The sequence below is a fragment of the Laetiporus sulphureus genome (assembly GCF_001632365.1).
Source record: "Laetiporus sulphureus 93-53 unplaced genomic scaffold LAESUscaffold_17, whole genome shotgun sequence".
Lineage (NCBI taxonomy): Eukaryota > Fungi > Basidiomycota > Agaricomycetes > Polyporales > Laetiporaceae > Laetiporus > Laetiporus sulphureus.
This window is the reverse complement of record NW_024468526.1, coordinates 166,882-187,053: the sequence shown is the minus strand read 5'-3', so window position 1 is coordinate 187,053 and position 20,172 is coordinate 166,882. Positions and strand designations below refer to the sequence as shown.

The 20,172-nt window shown below is 51.5% G+C and overlaps 8 protein-coding genes across 8 annotated transcripts in view; 4 read left to right on the top strand and 4 right to left on the bottom strand.

Moving 5' to 3' along the window:
* Nucleotides 1-1,996: 1,996 nt before the first annotated feature.
* Nucleotides 1,997-2,512, top strand: LAESUDRAFT_758824 (uncharacterized protein; the record flags this gene model as incomplete). The annotated part of the gene is made up of 2 exons (XM_040912501.1): nucleotides 1,997-2,155; nucleotides 2,219-2,512. 2 exons carry the CDS (start codon nucleotides 1,997-1,999, stop codon nucleotides 2,510-2,512), a joined length of 453 nt encoding a protein of 150 aa, XP_040764741.1.
* Nucleotides 2,513-3,420: 908 nt separating this feature from the next.
* LAESUDRAFT_812355 (plasma-membrane proton-e) lies at nucleotides 3,421-7,017 on the top strand. The gene is made up of 6 exons (XM_040914398.1): nucleotides 3,421-3,673; nucleotides 3,751-3,959; nucleotides 4,025-4,437; nucleotides 4,491-6,074; nucleotides 6,135-6,462; nucleotides 6,519-7,017. Exons 1-6 carry the CDS (start codon nucleotides 3,550-3,552, stop codon nucleotides 6,849-6,851), a joined length of 2,991 nt encoding a protein of 996 aa, XP_040764740.1. The 5' UTR covers nucleotides 3,421-3,549; the 3' UTR covers nucleotides 6,852-7,017.
* A 2,321-nt stretch (nucleotides 7,018-9,338) lies between these two features.
* Nucleotides 9,339-10,785, bottom strand: LAESUDRAFT_725313 (uncharacterized protein). Its single transcript, XM_040908802.1, has 10 exons — nucleotides 10,755-10,785; nucleotides 10,573-10,636; nucleotides 10,421-10,518; nucleotides 10,277-10,373; nucleotides 10,242-10,244; nucleotides 10,034-10,162; nucleotides 9,959-9,974; nucleotides 9,834-9,891; nucleotides 9,747-9,778; nucleotides 9,339-9,680 (listed from the first exon to the last, which is right to left on the bottom strand). Exons 2-10 carry the CDS (start codon nucleotides 10,607-10,609, stop codon nucleotides 9,440-9,442), a joined length of 711 nt encoding a protein of 236 aa, XP_040764739.1. The 5' UTR covers nucleotides 10,610-10,636; nucleotides 10,755-10,785; the 3' UTR covers nucleotides 9,339-9,439.
* Nucleotides 10,627-11,799, bottom strand: LAESUDRAFT_725310 (uncharacterized protein). Its single transcript, XM_040908801.1, has 3 exons — nucleotides 11,309-11,799; nucleotides 11,089-11,219; nucleotides 10,627-11,022 (listed from the first exon to the last, which is right to left on the bottom strand). Exons 1-3 carry the CDS (start codon nucleotides 11,624-11,626, stop codon nucleotides 10,716-10,718), a joined length of 756 nt encoding a protein of 251 aa, XP_040764738.1. The 5' UTR covers nucleotides 11,627-11,799; the 3' UTR covers nucleotides 10,627-10,715.
* A 1,089-nt stretch (nucleotides 11,800-12,888) lies between these two features.
* Nucleotides 12,889-14,190, bottom strand: LAESUDRAFT_652213 (Bicupin, oxalate decarboxylase/oxidase; the record flags this gene model as incomplete). Its single annotated transcript, XM_040904345.1, has 4 exons — nucleotides 12,889-13,027; nucleotides 13,090-13,262; nucleotides 13,318-13,867; nucleotides 13,922-14,190. The coding sequence occupies 4 exons, from the start codon at nucleotides 14,188-14,190 to the stop codon at nucleotides 12,889-12,891; spliced, it is 1,131 nt and encodes a 376-aa protein (XP_040764737.1).
* A 1,952-nt stretch (nucleotides 14,191-16,142) lies between these two features.
* LAESUDRAFT_631847 (uncharacterized protein) lies at nucleotides 16,143-16,328 on the top strand (the record flags this gene model as incomplete). Its single annotated transcript, XM_040903406.1, has 1 exon — nucleotides 16,143-16,328. A coding segment is annotated over one exon (186 nt), but the record flags the coding sequence as incomplete, so codon positions are not given.
* A 6-nt stretch (nucleotides 16,329-16,334) lies between these two features.
* Nucleotides 16,335-17,581, top strand: LAESUDRAFT_713829 (uncharacterized protein; the record flags this gene model as incomplete). Its single annotated transcript, XM_040907020.1, has 2 exons — nucleotides 16,335-16,959; nucleotides 17,019-17,581. The coding sequence occupies 2 exons, from the start codon at nucleotides 16,335-16,337 to the stop codon at nucleotides 17,579-17,581; spliced, it is 1,188 nt and encodes a 395-aa protein (XP_040764735.1).
* Nucleotides 17,582-19,650: 2,069 nt separating this feature from the next.
* Nucleotides 19,651-20,172, bottom strand: part of LAESUDRAFT_652070 (uncharacterized protein) — a gene marked incomplete at both ends in the record, with an annotated part of 19,233 nt that continues 18,711 nt past the window's right edge. The window contains one exon of the mRNA XM_040904333.1: nucleotides 19,651-19,832. Coding sequence (XP_040764734.1) covers nucleotides 19,651-19,832 — 182 coding nt within the window. The remainder of the gene's footprint in view (nucleotides 19,833-20,172) is intronic.

Genomic DNA, 20,172 nt, shown 5'->3' with positions numbered 1-20,172 from the left:
ACAGCACGAGCTGCAATGAGTTAAATCATCTGTGCGTGTCATCTTTCTGCCTTCCCCTTCGTTGTGGCGTCCAGCGTCAGCTGTGATTGGCATGCTCAGTGCGACTGACGGCGATCAAACAACACGCATATATGCGGCGTTGCAGTCGATGTTAGCTGTGTAATCTGTCTGTGCTGGCTTTTATCGGCTCGAAATGGCTCTCCGTAACCTGGTCGATGCATCGGATGGCGCATCACTCGCCGTGAAAAAAAGAGTCTGCGTGCAGGGGGGACTGAGCACGGAGACGTGCTGCATGCGCTCTACAGGGCACTATTCGGTAGGTAGGAAGCGTTGGTCAGCTATGCTCTTCGCCTCTTGTTGCGAGCGGATTTTTGTGTTAGCTTGATATGCTGATAATACAGCAGCCTTTATGCGCTCATCACACGGTTTGGCGCGTATGTTGAAGCGACGATGATCGAACATCGACATCAGACACGCACCTCTCATATTTCAATTATGCAGCGGTGGTATTGATTGTTAGTGCTCATCGTTGAGTTTTAGGATGTTCACGAGTAAGGGCGAAGCACCGTACCCTCAATATTCAAAGGTCCCGGCCTGTCCCACAGGAGTAGGCCCACAACGCCGTGTATATTGTCGGTAAACACAAGTGAAACGCGTCATCTGATGCTCGTCATACCAATGGCGTGGGCCTCGGAGGATGCAACGCCCAGCGGCTGTGCATCTGAGATGGGACTTCGGGATGTTGTGCCATGGGGAGATGCTGCTCGTGTGTACGGACGCCTTATATACGTCTCCCGCGGTCGGCCGCGGTCGGTGCTCGGTGTTCAATGCACAGGTGTTGTGGGGAACGAACGTGGATAACGAATTGAATGTCATTGTGGGGCGCTCGGAGGGTCGGCGGGGTCGGCCTCTTTGTCCTTTTCTGCTCGTCCGACCAGTTCTTCGAGCGTATCCCTTCCTTCTGCACGTGTATGATCTTACGCTGTACAGAGGGCGATCTCCATGTTGTCCGCCGGCAATCCATGCATCTGCAACGAGGATTAGCAAGAACGATTCCGTGCACGACGGACACGGGAGCCACAGCCACAGCGCCGTTACGACATTAGCCTAATGTCCCAAGTCCGGATGATTCTTCCTCGTAGACGGGCATCGAATGCGTATTTCGGGGTGCTTTTCAAGTTTTGAGCAACTGAACACACAGGCTGTTCTGTACTTGCTGGCGAGGGGGCGTTGAGCGCGCTGGTATTTTTGGGGTGCATGTAGGTGTGTGCATCGGTTCGGGTTCGCTTATCGCGCTCATCAGGGAGCCCTCCGAAATGTTAGCCGCAAATACTTCACGGACGGCACGGCAAGGTTGAGAGCGGTGAAGGGGACGCGTTCAGTCAAATGACCGCACGGGGGTCCGCACGTTATAACATGGCAGCAATTGAAGAGTGCTCTACTGGAGTCGTACGTAATACTGGAGTCGCTCCCAGGGCATCCAGGATGCCCGCGGCTAAGGGACGATCGTCCGGTCGAATCTTACAGCATGAAGAGCGCCCGAAATAGGTTCGTCCGATCTGATTCCGACGGCATCCTGTCAAATTCTCCTTCCAGCGCTTTCATCCCCTTGTTCTGGATCATTTCGATCGGATGTTAAGACATGATAAATCATACCGGTTGCTGCGAAGCCTTAGGCAGTTTCTGCCTTGATTGTGGGAGATCTGCCCGCGAGCGTTCCTGCCGACGCTTTGCCGTAGGCACACGTATTGGAAATTCGTACGAAGTCGTCATCAAATGCGCATGCTATTGGATGAGATACACACTGATCAAGAGCAAACGAACGAGAAATCAGTAATGCCTAAGCAAAATTGATCAGGATCTCAGAGATCGGCGTGCTGGCGGCACGGACTGCGGGCCGGCCGTTTATCGTACAAGTCCGTCCGCCGCATAAGAGGCGAGGAAGGGCTTGGCCCGGACGAGGATGGAAAGCCCACCCAAGCCCGGCTGATGCAAGATGGTGCGCAACATACGAGCGATGTGGATTCTACTCGTCAACATCGGGATGGTAAGGGTACAACAGGTGGGCAATGCATGTCTTCGACTGCAACGGCCACCGCGGTTTTGCCGTTGGAACGATGTTGCAGGCGAGGGCATTGTGGACGAGAAATGCAACGTAAGGCTCGGCATTTGCGCTTCTCAGAAGGCTCAGCCTATACGCTGATGAAGAACGTCTCAGTGGTGCTCGTCCTTAGTGCGCGTTGTTGGTGCCCAGCCATCTTCACTGGCCACGTCGAAGAAGAAGCGTGCAGGGCAAGACTCAGGCGCATCCAAGGGCTTCGGTTGCCTTGACTCAGACGTTGTGCAATTGCTTTGGGCGGCTTGGGCGGCTGCGGCGGCTATAGCAGCGTTTCGGACACTTCGGATTTGGGAAGGCAAACGCGTGCAGAAGATGCCAATGGACCTCGATACGATGATCAGGCTGCCAGGGCGAGAACCAAAGGAGAACAAGTCTCAGGGGTGTGATGCGTAGGCGGAATTAGAGGGTCGCATGACAATGCACGTTATAATCGATGTCGGAAGGCCGTGCATGCGGAGACGTTTCCGGTACCGTGCGCACAGATCTAGTCGTGATGTTCGAGCTACTTCAACGAGTTCAATTCAGTTTCAGTGAATGCCGTTTGACCAGAGCGAGATTCAAAGCACTGCCTAGGCAATGTCCACACACCCGAGGTCGATGCCGTCATGCATAAGAAGCGGAACTGCACGTTGGGCCGTGGGTCTTGAAACGCAGACGAAGCAAATGACAGGGGGCTTGAAGGGGTAAGGTCGCAATACAAGCGATGCCAGGAAGTCGAAGCTGATTCGGCTACGCCGACGGCCAAGACAAGGATGCTGAACGAAGGTTGGATCCGCCGTAACGCACAAGCTCTGGACGGGATGTCAACTGACTGAAGGCAACTGGACCACGCATCGAATTCGCTATGCCAGAACACTGAGGCTTCGCTTCATCCTCATGCACACTAGACTATTAATGTCGAGTGGGGCGGAACAGGGCGAGACAATCCCGGCGCGAGCGACACTTCTCGGCCGTCGACTGAGGGGATGAGCGTCCCGCCTGCGCCCGGCGCCACGCCCGACGCCGTGCACGCTATGACAGACGGCGCGGAAGAGAAAGAGGGCGAACAGATCCGTCGGTACCCGACAGGGAACGGAGGAGGGACGAGCCGCAGAATTCACGCATAAGGCAGTTCGGGCGACAGTTCCGCCGATCTTGATCTCGGCAAGATTTTCGTGCGGCAAGTCCGCTCGGCACACCGAGGCTGGCCGGTGGCTGCTGTGTTTGGCAGTCTTTGGTCGTGCGATTTGTCGAACCGGGCAAGACGAATATAAGGTGCCGGCTACAGGTGCTGGCGTTTTATCCTCCCTTCCACAACCTCTGCACCGCAAAGTGTTGCCCGCCGCGTTGTCTCTTTCGCGTTAGCGAACCGCGCTTGCCACCGTTAGGGTTTTCCCTACTCCTACCGCTCCTCCCCCTTCCTCCCCCTACTTTTTTGTGCATTCATTCTCATGTCGTCCAACGTTGAGAAGGAGGCTGGCTCTACGGAGCCAGTTAAGGATACAAACCAGCCCCACGAGGAGAAGAAGAAGAGAGAGTACAAGGATTTCGGTCATGAAGAGACTGAGGCCACACGTACGTGATTTACCTCTCAGCGCCTTTGGCGCGGCGCGTCGCGTCGATCCGCTGACCGTGTCCCTTATCTTTTACAGATGCTCATGTTGATATGTCGCAAATCCAGCTGCGTGCGGAGGATCTCTACGACAAGGAGAAGGTCGACCTCGAAACGATCGGCGTCGAGGATGTCTTCCAATTGCTCCAGTGCGACGACGCTGGTTTGTCACCTGAGGAGGCCCAACGCCGTCTGGAGATATTCGGTCCTAACAGGCTTGAGGCAGAGGAGCAGAATCCATTTCTTCAGGTATGTCATTGTGCTTCCTTTTGATAGACGCTTCCGTCGATCCCTCACACGCGCTCTATTTTTAGTTCCTCAGTTTCATGTGGAATCCGCTGTCCTGGGTCATGGAGGGCGCGGCACTCGTCGCCATTGTGCTGTCGAACGGCGAGCACTCACCTCCGGACTGGGAAGATTTCGTCGGTATCGTCATTCTGTTGTTCCTCAACTCGGCTATTGGTTTCTACGAGGAGCGTGGCGCCGGTAACGCGGTGAAGGCGCTCATGGACTCTCTCGCCCCGAAGGCCAGGGTTAAGCGTGGTGGCTCGTGGGCCGAGGTAGATTCGGCCGACCTCGTACCTGGTGATGTGATCGCTTTCAAGATTGGTGATGTCGTTCCTGCGGACTGTCGTCTCACGGAGGCTATCAACATTTCTATCGACCAGGCCGCGCTGACTGGAGAGTCCCTACCCGTTAGCAAGAAGTTGGGTGACCAGTGTTTCTCGTAAGCGTTTATTTTACGTATATGCTCATGCCCATCGCTCACTTTGCGTTTAGTGGTTCTACTTGTAAACAGGGTGAGGCCGAAGGTGTCGTCATCGCCACTGGTGCGAACACATTTTTCGGTCGTGCCGCATCGCTCGTCGGCCAGGACGATGACTCCACCGGTCACTTGCAGAAGGTTCTTGCCAAGATTGGCACCTTCTGTCTCGTTTCCATCGGTATCTTCGTCATCGCTGAGATCTTCTGTCTATACGCCGGCTTCCGTTACCATTACCGTCGCGGTCTTAACGATATCCTGGTGCTTTTGATCGGCGGCATCCCAATTGCCATGCCCACTGTGTTGTCCGTCACGCTCGCTGTCGGTGCTCAGCAGCTCGCAAAGTACAAGGCTATCGTCACTCGTATCACTGCCATTGAGGAGCTGGCTGCCGTCACCATCCTGTGTTCTGACAAGACCGGTACGCTCACCACCAACAAGCTTACCATCGATCGCGAGACTGTCCGTACCTATGGCCCATTCTCCGCCGAGGATGTCATTTTGCTCGCCGCTTACGCTTCCCGTACTGAGAACCAGGATGCCATCGATGCTTGCGTCGTTGGCGCCATTGGTGATCCGAAGCGCGCACGCGATGGTATCAAGCTTCTGGACTTCAAGCCCTTCAACCCCGTCGACAAGCGTACCGAGATCACATACCTCGAGGAGTCGAGCGGCAAGCTCAAGCGCGTTACGAAGGGTATGACCGGTATCATCATCGAGCTTTGCACGCGCAACAAGACCGAGGACATCGAGAACCGTCTCGAGGCCGACGTTGAGGAGTTCGCCGCTCGTGGTCTGCGTGCTTTGGCTGTTGCGTACGAGGAAGTCGAGGGCCAGGACCCCGAGGCCGAGGGTAACGGTTTCGAGCTCATCGGTCTCCTGCCGATTTTCGATCCTCCCCGTTCTGACACCAAACAGACCATTGACGATGCTCAGGCTCTCGGTGTCCGTGTCAAGATGGTCACTGGTGACCAACTCGCTATCGCTAAAGAGACTGGTCGTCGTCTTGGCCTCGGTGATCACATGTACCCTGCCAAGGTGCTGAAGGAGGGACCAGAGGCTGGAGGGAAGTACGCCAACCTTGACGAGATGATCCTTGACGCCGACGGTTTCGCTGGTGTCTTCCCCGAGCACAAGTATGAGATCGTCAAGCGCCTTCAGGGTCTTGGTCACCTTTGCGCTATGACTGGTGATGGTGCCAACGACGCTCCTGCTCTGTCCCGTGCCAATGTCGGTATTGCCGTCGAGGGTGCCACCGACGCTGCTCGTGGTGCTGCTGATATCGTCTTGACGGAGCCTGGTTTGTCTACCATCGTGCACGCCATCCGTGGTTCGCGTGTCATCTTCCAGCGTATGCGTAACTATTCCATCTACGCTTGTGCCGTCACCATTCGTATCGTCGTCTGCTTCGCCATTCTCGCCTTCGCCTTCAAGTTCGACTTCCCGCCTTTCATGATCCTGGTCGTTGCTCTGCTCAACGATGGTACCATCATGACCCTCTCGGTTGACCGTGTCTTGCCTTCGATGCATCCGGATAGCTGGGATCTCACGGAGATCTTTTTGTTCGCCATTGCGTACGGCTTGTACCTCACCCTGTCAACGTACGTGCAGACGTGTCAAATGTCAGTCTTGCTTGATTGCTAATTGTCTACCTCCTCTAGGATTGCTCTTGTTGCGATGTGCATGAGGACCGACTGGTTCTTCCGCAAGTTCGGCGTCACTTACGAAAATGGTAATCACATGCCCGCATATCCCAACGATAGAGTTCTGCACTCGATTATCTACCTACAAGTCGCCATCATCTCGCAAGCCCTTATCTTCGTCACGCGGTCGCACAGTTTCTTCTTCATGGAGCGTCCTTCCGTCGCTCTGTTCTGTGCATTCTGTTTGGCGCAGCTTGTGTCAACTATTATCGCTGTGTACGGTAATTGGGGCTTCACTGACATCCACGGTATTTCTGGTGGGTGGGTCGGTATTGTTTGGGTTTGGGTAAGTCGTGATCTGGTTCGTTATCGTGTACAATGCCCCTCATATCGTACTTTCAGGATATTGTCTGGTTCATCCCCCTCGACTGGATTAAGCTCGCTATGAAGGCCACTATTATCAAGAAGTTGCGTCAGCGTCACGACCGCGCGGTCGCCGAGGCCACCAAGAAGAGTCCGACTGGCGAGCCAATCGAGCGTACGACTTCTCGTGTCCAGTCCATCAACGAGTCGCTCTATTCGAACCGTCTCACGTTCCTCAGGCGTACTGCCCGCCGGATGGGCTTCCGCGGGAAGGTCCATGTCAAGCCCGAGGAGCTGCAGCGCTTCAGCAGTATTCAAGCCCAGCAGACCGGAGCGACTCTCGCTCGCCACCCCTCGCGTGCCGCTGCATAGACGTGGATGCATCAGACGTGCCCTGCGCTAGTCGGTATTTACAGAGGCAATTGCTTGTGGTGCCGTTCATCTCGTTCCCATCATTGCTGCTTACAGGATATACCCTCCCTTCGTTGACCGTGTCTATCGTAAGTCACCCGCGCAAGTCTGTTCCTGGTCACCCGGCGTTTGGACGTCTGCTACGTTCGCTGATACTCCATAATGACTTTGTCCCGCTGTTCACGTATGTGCCTCCGATCATGACGTGCGGTATTAGTCCGTAATTACGCGTTTAGTATACGATATGAAAAAGTAATCCAGATGATAGAAGTCCGATGGTTGTGTGACTATACCCGAGATATATAGAAAATAGACAGCTCATTGATTCTGAACACCTCGAGAATAGTCGATAAAGAGAGACCGCCAGAAGATCTTGCCTTCATATGCCCTGTCTGTGCACTGCCAACGTGCATTGCTATCCAGATTTCTCGTCGTTGCTGCGGCGACGACTTCCATGGCTATCGTACCACTCGTCGAAGCCGCAATAGCCCGCCGGGTCCGAATTTATCTGAGTCGACATCCCATCTCCTATATTGTGCGAATGAAAAGGTCCATAAAGCTGCTTCCCTCGCAAAAACGCTAAGATATTCTAGTCCCCCTCTTACCGGAGTTCAGGATAGCAGAAGGAACGCGGGTTGTATGACCGCCTAGAAGAGCGCATGGTGAGTCTGCGATGTTCCTGAATTGTTCGCAGAAACGTTGGACGTCAGAGCTACGCTGTTCCTTCCGTCAAGTTAGGCCTCATATTGTGACTTGGCTATCTCCGTGCATCTTCTGACTGGTGGTGACGTATCTGTCCACATTTATGGGTGAGATCCGTGTCGATGTCGATGCCCTATTTATGAGAGATGTATGCGAGAGGCTCTTCTGCATTAGCTGTAAACGTGCTCATTCAATTTTCTCTTCAGGCTCTCACTTGCGCTCTTTCGCACGCAGCGTTTAACTCTCGGATGCATTGCATGAGCGCTTTAGGTTAGTGCTCGGACGCTGTTGTTCTCGGATCAGAGCAACTCAATAGCTTGCTTAGCTATTCTGCCGGAGCCATCAATCTTTGCAATTATCGGCGTCTCTTGATCGTTCTGTCATCTTGACAACACGTCCTCCTGGCTTTTGGACTCGGCTGATTGTCATTGTGACCATTCATGAACTTATGCGCATGCGGCTCGCAGCTGTCGCAGAGGGAAAAGTGATGTGTATGGCGTGTCGCCCTCTTTCTGTCTTCAAAGCACACTGCTTTCATAATGTCGTAGGAGGAGGATGCAACTCTGAGGCTGCTGACCTCCTCCACGTGCACTGTCCATTCTCAGACGCTCGCTCGCTCGCGTGTGAAATAGGATGCGTCAAATGCATTGCCCTCGCGACCAGTTTGAATGGCGAATCCGGCAAGGCTTCAGGGTCTACTCATCCTTCCGCACCCTCGAGAATCGTTGTGCGACTCACAGGACTCATCTTTCTCCCCGACACAATTAGCTCCATTATGTTTCTCCATTGTAGTGGACGATACGTATGTATATGCGGAGGAGCACCCACCCCGTCAGGCTGCAGTGCAAATCAGACGTCCGTCGTGGCTATTCCTGGTATCTGTGTCGTGCGTGACCACTTAGACACATCTGTTGGCATTTGGGCGCGGAGCGCGAATGCGAGAGGCCCCGGTGCGACCTGGCCACGTGGAGCCATCTTCTAGAGAGCGGGCGACTCCCAAACTCCTGGCCGCGCAGTGGGCTGGCCGGGAAAGTCAACAACATCATCTCGGAGCAGAAAGCCCATCGCACGGAGGTGGTTGCCTTCAGTACTCGGTAAAGCGTGAGGTAAATGCATTCCGTTCTTCATGTCGCAATTTTATTGACTCCGGCGCGTGAATTCACCTGCATGTCAGTGGCAGCTCGGGTTCCCACAAGTTGCGGTGGACATCATTCTCTTACCACAGGAACGGAAATGTGACTGAACTATACAATAACCATGGTTGCGCTCCATCACTGTTCCTATTCCGTGGCTGAAACACAGATGTCCGACAGTTGCACCGCCGTCTCAGCTCAGTTGACTCTGATGTGCCAATCCCAGCTGTGCTGAGGGTCCTGGACATGCCTATGCCCAATGCGTAGCACGAGCGCCGACAGCTGTGGGCGCATGGTGTGGAATTTAAGTAATGCTCCACAGTGCAATTAGTCTCACGTCAACCGCTACTCGCAAGAGCAATTGTTTCAGGATGTTGAGTTTGACGTGTTCTATTAAAATATCTGCGAATTTATGCAAAATCTCTGTGTCCAAGGGTGGGAGGCAGGCATAGATTGCAAAATGACTGTACCGTTATTAGATTGGAAGGTCTCCGAAATTCAAATCAGGATATGGTGAATGCAGGGTTACCGATATATGTCTGTCGGAGCTTCCTCTTGCACGTCATGAGTCTGTCATGCACTGAACTCGCATTGGCAACGTAATTATGTCAGTCGCTATCTGACTTCTCCATGTGTATATAGGCAGCGGGAGACACCATATTGACAATACAACGTTTACAACTTTGTGTACGCGATACTTGTGAATCAAGTTTGCTACGGCTCGGAATATGGTAGATCAGCCTCTCCCTCTGCCAGTATGTTTTCCATTCTGGAATCCGGGTTTCCGTCAATAATTGGAGCACTATTGTCGTCGGCTAGGCATTTGTCATCAGCATCAATATTTAACGCAGTGAATAGCAATGAGGTCGGATCAGTGGATGATATTTCCTCCTTCCTTTTGGCATAACCCTTGCGCAAATTTAGCATCAGCCGCGACAGCATTATTGAGGTCATCCTGGAAGCATGAAGTTGAGTTGAAGCCGACCACACTCTACATGTCATGACGTAGCAAGAGACTGACGCAGATGTCCAGGCTGCAAATGGCACATTGAACTGGAGTGCAGTCAGCGAAAAAAAAAACCTTTACTCTCACACTCGCATAACTCACAGATGTCGTGTCAAGATGGCCGACTCCCATGCTAACAACATTGATAATTGATAGGATCCTGAAGCGTCAGTGAGAGAAGGGTTGGGAAGAAGGAGTGGGGCGCAAGCAAAGCGCGTATGACTTACCCAAAGTACCATGCCGCTTGGTCCAGCCAAAGTCAAGGATAAGTACACAATCTCCCGGTGACATTCAAGACGTACTGTCCATGAGCATTAGCCTTTGAAGCCCGTTTTGAATGCCATTGTGCATGAATGGTCGTGTCTTCACCCACGTCAAAACGAACACGATAAAATCTGCAAGAACAGAAGAAGCTCTGCCACTGATCATCCCTTGCGAGACCGGAATTCAGACGTGAGGTCAGGCATGGTGGTGCTGGAGGTCTTGCAACTTACAGCTGTACATTTTATCAGTCTATATACAAATCACTATAATCATGTCTCACTTGTCGTATACACTCTCGGGTATTCTTGTCACGAATGAGCACGTAACTCCAAGATCCGGCTCCGTTTTTGTTTGTGGGTTCATTGAGATAAATGAGTACTGCGGGAGAGTTAAAGGGAGTATTCATGTTCTAGAAATATACTTACTACTGTCAAGGCAGGATTTAGAAGGCCCAGACATAGAACTAACCCAAACACAGCCTTATTACGGTCATAGATTGCGTAGATGCGAAGTGCTGCAAAAGCTATACATTTTCATAAGAGTCTGGAAGCACTGCGTGATCATACGATGCACCCACCAGCGGTGCTTGCCAAAAGAACAATGTCAAAAACCATCTGAGATATAATTATTCCGGCACAGCTGACGGCATGTTGAGCCTATTGAAGTATCTCTGAACTATAGACGTCATTGCCACTTTACCTCTGCTGGTCATATATCACATTACGTAACGAGGATTCGGAGCGGATGTATGTCACTCACCAATTGCGCAGGCCAACTCGAAAGTGTCAACAACGATAGAACCGCAACGGCGATATCAAATACTGCACAGTATCTGAATGCGAAAAACAGCGCCGATGCGAAAGATAACTCCGATTTCCACATGTAACAGTACTCGTCGCCAGCGGTGAGGAGATAGTCATACAACACTAGCGCTTTAGTATTTTCGTGGATTTGCACATGATTTTCTAACGGATAAGTTGCTTCAGACTCACCCGAGGCCGAAAGGTACAGACATGTTTCCACAAAACTATATCACGAACATCATCATAATTAATCTGTGCCATGGTACAGGTCAATCAAAGCAACGACGCACCTTGCTCCGATGAGCATCGCCATGATGTCTCTCGACTCAGGCATATTGAACGTCTCCAATAGCAGAGGAGGAAGAAGCCTGAGCTTCGCAGCCCTTTTATGCATCCTATGCATTTCAAATCTGTGGTCGCACTTCGCCACATCCGTGATTAATGCCCCAGAATGAAGCGTCACACGTCAGCTCGACACTTCCATTGCATCGAAGGTGGTAGACCGCTCACAATCGTCACGGTAACAGCCACATGCACGACAGCTTTGCGGGTCATTACATGCCATCGTTGCCACAAGTGCCAATATTTGCAGTGGACATGCCGTGGACTTGACACTTGTTTTGCACTTCTTGCATTTTGACACCCCCACCCGACTCGAAGACACTGTAGCGCACTTCGCTGCGCACCTGTATCTAAGCCAGATTGCCTCTCCGGGTACTTCCGCGGCGACGAAGAACGAGGGATACTGCAATAAGTCGCTTCAATCGCAGTGATCCACTGCCTCCATGCATTGTAATAAGAAACGTGGTCAGTCCGGAGTGCGTGCATTTATTAGAGCACAGCATGGGGGAAAACGGTACTGCATCTAAAATGCAGAGATTTTACGACGTAACCACGGTACAGCGCAGTGCCGAGACACATCCGATAGAACCTACAGGAGTCCGACGCAAGCCATGGAAGTCAGCCTGAGTACGGCAAAAGATTGAGCCGATATATCAGCGTATCCCGGGATAAAATGAACCACACCAAGCATCCACATCCAAATTGTGTCCTTGTGGCTTGAAAAAGGGTCTGGAATCTGTGACTATGATTGGGCAACTCATATTACCGTGACAACAAGCCGTCGCTAAACGAAACCGACGCGCAAGGGACACTTTCATTTGATGACTGAAAATGAGGGTCGCTGTCCATGGGCGTTGAACTGAGAGAACCGTCGCACGGTCATCAGAGTGTGCTAAAACTGATAAATCAGGCTCAAAGTGGCGACGCCTGTCAACGGAAAGGATGTGTTGGAGTTTGGCGCCGGCAGTACTTTCGCTTGTACGTCGTTCGTGGAGCCCACGTAGAACCCCTCCTTATCTCGGCGATCCTTCTTATTTTTCGACGTCTATCACCCTCAGTCCTGTTAGGCAATCTGCTACGCAGTTGCCAGTCACTGAATAATTGCAGCCGAGGTATCCGCCGACCTTGCCAACATCCTCCCGCAAGTTTGGCTTTCAGGTTCTGCGCCTGCCCATGTAAAGTGTGCCATTCCGTTGGTCACTCTGATTATTATCTCGCAATGCAATGGTGCATCTCATGCAATCAATTATCAACCGCTGTTTGCAGTTATACAGGGCTCCACGCACAACGGTCTCTATGCCAACCGCAAGGTCGATGAATCTGGCACTCAAACTTAGGTCTTGCCAGGAATGCATTAATGATATGCGAACGAAAGCCCGTTTGTGCTATGCATAGCAATGTTCGCGACAGCCGTTGACGGAGTTATAAAGGCTTTGACGCTGACCAAGTTCAATCATTTGGACCAGAAAGTGTATCATATTCTGGCGGTAGTAGTACATAATTGATGCATCGACTCTGATTTACAGCAGTTTTGTATGTATGAGGGTCGTTTGAGACAGGCACGGCAGCGATACACCAGTGTCGGTTAGGCCACTTTATCCCTTCATACAGCGTCGGCCTATCCTACCCCATGAACACCCCCTGCACTCCTTTGGTCATCTGCACGAGAACATCCGGGATCATCGACGGCGTTCTATGCCAATAAGTTAGCATAGAATGCGGAACGGAGGTACGAGAGATGCGCACGCTCACGGCATAGATGCGTCGCGGATGGGCGTGTGGCCCTTGTCGAGTGCCTTGATGAAGTCATCCCCGACGTTGAGGGAGCCCTTGACGAGATCCGCCGGAGTGACCGCGAGATACTGGTTCGCCGAGAACTCTTCAAACCTGCACACATGTCGTGCGTCAGAGACACGGCACTCTGCATTCACATTCAAGAAGGGACGCACTTGGGCGATCTGAAGACCTCGATCATCTCGATGGGCTCGTCGCCGATGTTCTCAATGTAGTGCGGACAATTGCTTGGGACGATCATGACATCGCCTGGGACGAAGTTGAAGGTCCGCGTCGCTTGCACGGTGAATATCGTCACTTTGGCCTTGCCGCGGATAAAGTACGACCACTGCAAAATGAAACGGCGTCAACATTGATGCAATGCTGACTATATGCGCACGCACCTCGTCCGCGTACGGGTGCCAGTGCATTTCGCGCAGGGCGCCGGGGTTGATGAGGACGTGCGCTGCAGCGATGGTCGTGATCGGCCAAATCGAGCTGTCCGTAACGCGCACCTCACCGCCCGGCGTCTTGATCGGCGTCTGCGCGAGCATCTTGTGCGTCATCCGCCGCGCAGTCGGCGTGCTTCCTGGCTGCGTCTCCTCCGCGGTGCTCTTCTTGCTGAGAATCGAGCGGAATATGAACTTTTCGCGCGGGGGGAGGTGCTGGAGCGTCTCCTCGGAGACCTTGAAGTTCTTGCGGAGCACGTCGCGCGGCGTGTGCGCAAACCAGTCCGTGAGCTGAAACGCCTTGTATTCGGACGCTTCGCCGTCGTCGAAGATGAGCAGGAATTCGCAGCCGCCTTCGAGCCCCTGAAGCGAGTGAGGCACGCCTCTAGGGAAGAACCAGAGGTCGCCGTGCTCGACGTCTTCCTCAAAGTAGTGCCCGCCGTAGTCGATGCCCGTGATGCGCACGCGGCCCTCGAGGATGTACGCCCACTCCGAGTCGTTGTGCCTAAGGAGAATTGTCGGTACCCGAGTATACGGAAAGATGGAGTACGCGACTCACCAATGGAGATCGCGCACGGCGCCCTCCTCCAGGCGCATATTGGTCGAGGCGAGCTCACGGGACATGGGAAGCTCGCGGATGGTGACCTCACGCGCCCAGCCGCCCTCCTCGAGGCGCATATGGGAGTCGGCGAAGGACCACTTCATGTTGAGCACGGTGCCCCAGTCGGTCTGGGGCGGGCGCATCATGTCTGGATTCTGGCGCTCGCGGTCGGGGTTGCGGGGCCCGACGATGTTGGACCCTTTGCCGTCGCGGATTGGTTCGACCATGGTGGGGGTGTCGGAGGTGGTGGGAGTGGGATTGGGTGTAGGCGAAGGGGGGTGTATGCGCTTTGGCCGAAGAGATTATGTAGGTACAGACGAGGGAGGGAAGAGTCTGTTCTGATGGGAGAGTCGATAGGGCAGCTGGATTATATATACCAGGGGACGGAGAGCAAAACTATGTCATCATGAGCGCACCAAGCAGGGTATCCAAATTAGAGGACTCCACCATGGCTATGTCATCTCTTTTGTCTTGACAGTCTCTGCTTTTACAACTGACGCAGTGTGGCTGAGCTTCAGAACATTCCAAGCCAGTCATCTGTGTGGAACAAATAGTATAAGGTGCCTACAGATCGTGAAGGAGCACTAAATGATTCTTTTGAGTGCGGTTGAGACATAGGAATAGAACAGGATGAAAGGATGATGCAGGGAGACTGAGCGGAGAAGAAGTGAATGGATGTGCACTCCAGAGTCTCGGCAGCATTACTGATGGGTAGCAGCTTCGGGCCCGAACTCTATGAATAGCGCAAACGTTAACGCTGGTGCATGTTACAAACATAACTGGCCTATTTATATCCTCCTCCCGCTGATGACGACAATCCATCATGCACCGAGTTGCAGATGAGCCACAGAAGACATCGTGCCATGACGACATGCAGAGCGGGTCAGTTGGTAGAAGAAGCTTGTCGTGGATGACTCAAGCATTGAATATTGAATATTGGTATTGCGGGCCAGACACAAGCCCTACAAGAACAGTCCTAATCGCATTTGGGATCCGCCAACGCATGCAATGTTCCGACGCGACGCGTGGCCCCACGTGCACGGGACACCATCGCTAGCGTGGCGGCCACAGATGTGCGGCGGCAGCATGCATGTAGATGGCCTCCGGTCAATGCCTTTGTATTAGACACCAAATCGCGCTAATGGAGTACCTGTGTGTCTCTCAAGAGCTGGATCAGGCTGACGTTGCAATCGGAGCTGTGGCCGCTGCCAGAAATATTGGCAGCGCTTATGGCCACTCAAGCACGTGAGAGCACGTGGCTGCAATCTGTTAATCAGTGTCATTCCTCTTCAAACACCGCAGACATGAAGCGTTTTGCACATGTGGCAAATGCTTAGCAAATGTTGACAGGTTTTTTGCCTTTGTGATCTCAATTTGCTATGGTTCCTTCCCACATTCCATATTAAGTATTTGCATATAATATGTTGGAGGCAGAAATTTAAATCATATATTTTAAGAAATGACACCGTTTTCAAACTCACCAAATACATTTAGAATTTGAGTGCTGTTGAATGTAATCATACATTTTTGAATTTCAAACCATCACATATATAAGATATCCAGTAGCAGACAAAGATGTAATTATGCCTACATTCTACATACTTCCCTACTGAAGTCATTCTAACCAAGATTACTAGAATGAAAGTCATTCATAATTACACCTTTATCTGCTACTGGGTATTTTATACATGTGATGGTTTGAAATTCAAAAATGTATGATTACATTCAACAGCACTCAAATTCTAAATGTATTTGGTGAGTTTGAAAATGGTGTCATTTCTTAAAATATATGATTTAAATTTCTGCCTCCAACATATTATATGCAAATACTTAATACGGAATGTGGGAAGGAACCATAGCAAATTGAGATCACAAAGGCAAAAAACCTGTTGACATTTACTAAGCATTTACCACATGTGCAAATCACTTCATGTCTTCGGTGCCCGACGCCGTGTCTCAGTTACTACAATCTGCCGATCAGAGCCTTGGCCTTGTCGACGTGCCAACTGACCCTGGCAAATTGCTGTTATCCATGACACTTAGTCAGTCAGCACAGATCTCTCCAGAGCAGCCTCCTCTCTTGCTGGATGGCCCCAGTCTTCATTTGGTGTGGAAGTCCCTGCGGGTTCCTTTCCCACTCTACTATGACTATAGCGTGTTCATAGAGGTCGACCCACCACCCACGTCCTTCCATCTCCCACAAGAGATCCACGACATGATCTTAGACCATCTGCATGCAGATTTCTTCACGCTCAAAGTCTGCAGCTTTGTTTGCCGCACGTGGCTGTTGACCACCAGACTGCACCTCTTTCACTCCATTTGCCTCATGGACGTGAGCCAGTTCTGCTACTTTTCTCACCTCCTGAACGTAATGGATGAGGAGACCTACTGGCTCGTGAACTTTTGTAGATCCGTACGCGCGCTGGAGGTCATCGGTAACATGTTCAGCAACATGAACATGCTCGAGGTCAGGCATTCCCTGTCACAGCTCGAGCAGGTGCACCAGCTGACGTTGAGCAGCATCGACTCGACAACGTGGATCTCGGATGACTTTTTGAATGCGCTGGCCATCACGTTTCCGGGTGTTACGACACTGGAACTGCTGGACGTCGAGTCGTGTGCCACGCACATATTTTTGCATTCACTCTACCTCTTCCTGAAACTCTCTAGTGTCCATATCTTCAACTGGGACAGATATGGGGAGCCTGTGTTGGTCCAGCCTAATGAGGAGCTGATTCCTGATGTCAGCTTGCTGCAAAATAGCGTGATCACGATCGATACATTGGAGCTGAGGGCGTCGAGTTACATGCTTCTGTTCATGAAGCAGCTCTCCCATGCTCAATTCTGGCTTAACGTGCGAAGGCTGTCCATGTTGTGGACCGATGACAGGTACCAGCACATGTTTTCGCTTCTCCGCAGTTTCTTCAAAGCAATCATGGGGCCGTCACTGGAATATCTTCGCATTGCTGTCCCCGGCCTTGATTTCACTCAAACCGGTGAGTGGCATTCTACACTACGAAGCCGTCTCTGATTCCAGATATCATATGCCTGCCAGATGATCTCGTGGTTGAGCTCAACGCACTCCCACTTGCCAATCTCCGCATGTTCGTACTAGATGAGGTATACCTAAACCCACTGAACGTCGCAAGCTGGAACAGTTTCCTCGTCCTCAACGTGCTGGAGCTGCTCAAGAAGAACTGTCCTGTCTTGGAGCACTTCAAGCTGCATCTCGTGCTGAATAAGATAGGTCCAGCTTCCAGGAGCTTCTACACGCTGGCTGGGCTTTTCTCCATCAGTTCGTTCTCGCCTGAGAACGGGCCTGAGTTCATAGGGCTGACCTCCCTTGACGGGCTCTACTGGTTCCTGATCAATCTCACGCTCCGTGACTTGATTCAGCGATGCTCGAAGCTCGACATCACGCTTGCGCTGCGCACAGATATGATTGACGTGTTTTATGGGGACATGGCTGCCGATGCCGTGCTGGCGATTGAGCATGCGATCACGAGCCACTTGCGTTCTTCTTACCGTCATAAGGCGCACTCTTCTTATGCGCTGAATCCGACCGAGCACAGTTTTGAGGTATCGATGGATGTCATGTTCCTGCGAAGCGCCGAGTGAACGTCGTCTGCGATCGAGAAAATGTACAGAGCCCGGGATGTTTTCTCTTTTCTCTTTTCTTTTATGTTCTCGACAGCGTACACAACAGGCTGAGTTGATTTCGTTGAGCATCGTATGTGTTTGTGTAACAATAGAGCATGTGCGAACATGTGTGTATAACGGTTCTCGAGAGTTGGCAGAATCTACGCGTGATCTCGACACTTCTTCGTTGAGAGTTTGACATTGCAGCCGTGGATGCTTTGTTGGTGTGAAACGACCCATCCAAGTGACTGAATGGTACATCAATTCTGACTGGAAGTGCATACCGCTATCGTCATTTGCGAAGTCATCAGCTAATTCCACTCCTCTTTTCCGCCTGTTCATGGATGGTGCAGAATATGGTGAGACCTTGGTACTACTTGCCGCTTCAGGATGCATCGATGTCGCTGAGCATTAAAAAGGTGCGGATTTGTTCTTCCTTTTCACATTATAATATTATCTCAAGTTTCAGTCCCCACCGGCATGATTCATGAGGTCTCGGCACGTTGACGCAAACGTGTCAAAAGCAGCTCAATTTCGGCCTTACAGCCTTGTCCAAAGTTCCCAAGATTGAGATAATACACGTATTGCTCAGATCAACCTTTTCTGGATGGTCTTGCCAATAATGCATCTGCTGTGGCTTATCACTGTCACGTCTCGAACAGGTCAGCATTCTCGTCTCAAGATTCTGACTCCCGGCAAACGCTGTTCCAGCATACTTCACGGAAACACTGCAGAAAAGCTCAGCGGACAATCTACGAGGCAGTGGCTACACATATATAAATTGAGTTGCTTAATCCGTAGGTTCTCGGTTATGTCAGTTGAGAGATCTGAACAATAGCTGAGAAGAGAGCTCTTCAGCTATGTAGAGCTTACGAAGTCCTAATCTATATCATTTTACTGAATGAGCATCGCGTACAGACTTTTCGAAGACGTCGCGGGCTTATATGCCAGCAGAACTATGCCTTAATTTGATCGAGGAAACATACTATGGCATCTTCGATGAAGCGCTTGCGCTGCCAGGCAAGCTCCGATCTTACTAGATCCGTCAAGTGCAGAAATGAAGATAGATGGACACAACTTGTGATTCGTGCAGGAATGAACCATCCCCGTAGTTCTTCTCAGTAGCCTTGAAGAACCGACCGGTTCGTCATATTTAGCCACCACTGCGGCCACTTTTGCTGAAAGTCATGTAGACTGCACTTACACATGAATGTGTCGATGGACGTAGTTCAACCACGTGAGCATGCTTCCATGGGCCAGACGTCTGAGCTCTGGATTCTCAAGCATTCAGGCTGCAAGCGGCGCTTCATCAGCGAGACATCGTGGTCGAAGAAGCACTCGACCTTCTATATGGGACCGGAATGCCCACAGCGGTGTGTAAACTTTAAAGTTGATTCTTTGAAGACCGTTCTCACCAGTTTCGTTCAATACATCCAGTCACGAGTGGCATGAAACTCATGTTGAATGGCCGATCTGTAGGCGGAAGGAACATGGCTGGGACACACACACAATCTATGATTCCTCCACTTATCCGTTAGCTCGACATGTCACTAAGTACAGAGCGGCGTGCCATATAATGCGAAGCTCGACGACTCAGTCACCACGTCGTCAAGCTCACCCATTGAGCCCTCCATGTCCTCCTCTTCAGCAGCAAAAGCCAGATCCCATTGCGCATAAGAGAACGTCCCTTCACTCTCGATCCCAGCTGTAGCAGCTTCGCGGAGATCGAGCACTAGCCAAGACAGTAACATCGAAGTGAAACCATCACGTGTGCTCAGTCTGAGGTGCTTGCAATATAATTGACTCTGCCACTTACATTGCTGTCCAAATCTGCCAGATATCGATCAACTGGACATAAAAAAAGTTCATAATTTCACACAAAGATGGCAACTGCGTCCCATACCTCAATCATGCGACCTGTTGCAATCCCGATGACATTGATGACACAGAGGAATCTGAGCACCAGCAACATGAGCTTACATTGGCTTCTCAAATGCTGCTACACACGCAAAGCATATCGTGGCTGAAGGAACACAACAGCATGTGCATTAGCAGGACACAGCCCGGTATATCTGCAGACACGTACTATCCCTCAACAATATATCCTGCAAGGATGGTCCAAGGGGTGATTTGATGAATCCTGAATCTGTCTTCCGAGTGGTTTTCATGCATGTCAACATAAATACCAAGCCATCAGATACGAGCGAGGCAGCTCTTGCAGCTGTCATCCCTGTAGGCAACATGGTTGAAAATGTGATTCATGTTGAGTTTTCCAGCCAGCCCGCTGCGTGGCCAGGAGTTCAGGAGTCGCCTGCTCTCTAGAAGATGGCTCCACGGAGCCAAACTGATGGCCCGTCCCATTGTAGCCATGCCCTATTATATACACACGTGCTACTACTCTCCCATGCTGGTGGCGCAGGTCGCACGGGGGCCTCTCACATCTGTGCTCTGCGCCCAGATTCCAACATGCCTCCTCGACGTAGCCACTGCTGCGTCTGTCACAGATTTTCACCACAAAAGTCCGCACGTGACTTTTCTCACACCACAGATCACGTGCTTCACCAATATCT

Coding starts and splice junctions, on each gene's coding strand:
- LAESUDRAFT_725313 (XM_040908802.1), bottom strand. CDS start 10,609: ATGGTTTTTGACATTGTTCTTTTGGCAAGCACCGCTG. Junction 10,519..10,572: donor TCTTTTGGCAAGCACCGCTG/GTGGGTGCATCG, acceptor GAAAATGTATAG/CTTTTGCAGCACTTCGCATC. Junction 10,374..10,420: donor TAAATCCTGCCTTGACAGTA/GTAAGTATATTT, acceptor ACTCTCCCGCAG/TACTCATTTATCTCAATGAA.
- LAESUDRAFT_812355 (XM_040914398.1), top strand. CDS start 3,550: ATGTCGTCCAACGTTGAGAAGGAGGCTGGCTCTACGGAGCCAGTTAAG. Junction 3,674..3,750: donor TGAAGAGACTGAGGCCACAC/GTACGTGATTTA, acceptor TATCTTTTACAG/ATGCTCATGTTGATATGTCG. Junction 4,438..4,490: donor TTGGGTGACCAGTGTTTCTC/GTAAGCGTTTAT, acceptor CTTTGCGTTTAG/TGGTTCTACTTGTAAACAGG.
- LAESUDRAFT_725310 (XM_040908801.1), bottom strand. CDS start 11,626: ATGCACGCACTCCGGACTGACCACGTTTCTTATTACAATGCATGGAGG. Junction 11,220..11,308: donor TGGCTGTTACCGTGACGATT/GTGAGCGGTCTA, acceptor GATGTGGCGAAG/TGCGACCACAGATTTGAAAT. Junction 11,023..11,088: donor GCGATGCTCATCGGAGCAAG/GTGCGTCGTTGC, acceptor TTCGTGATATAG/TTTTGTGGAAACATGTCTGT.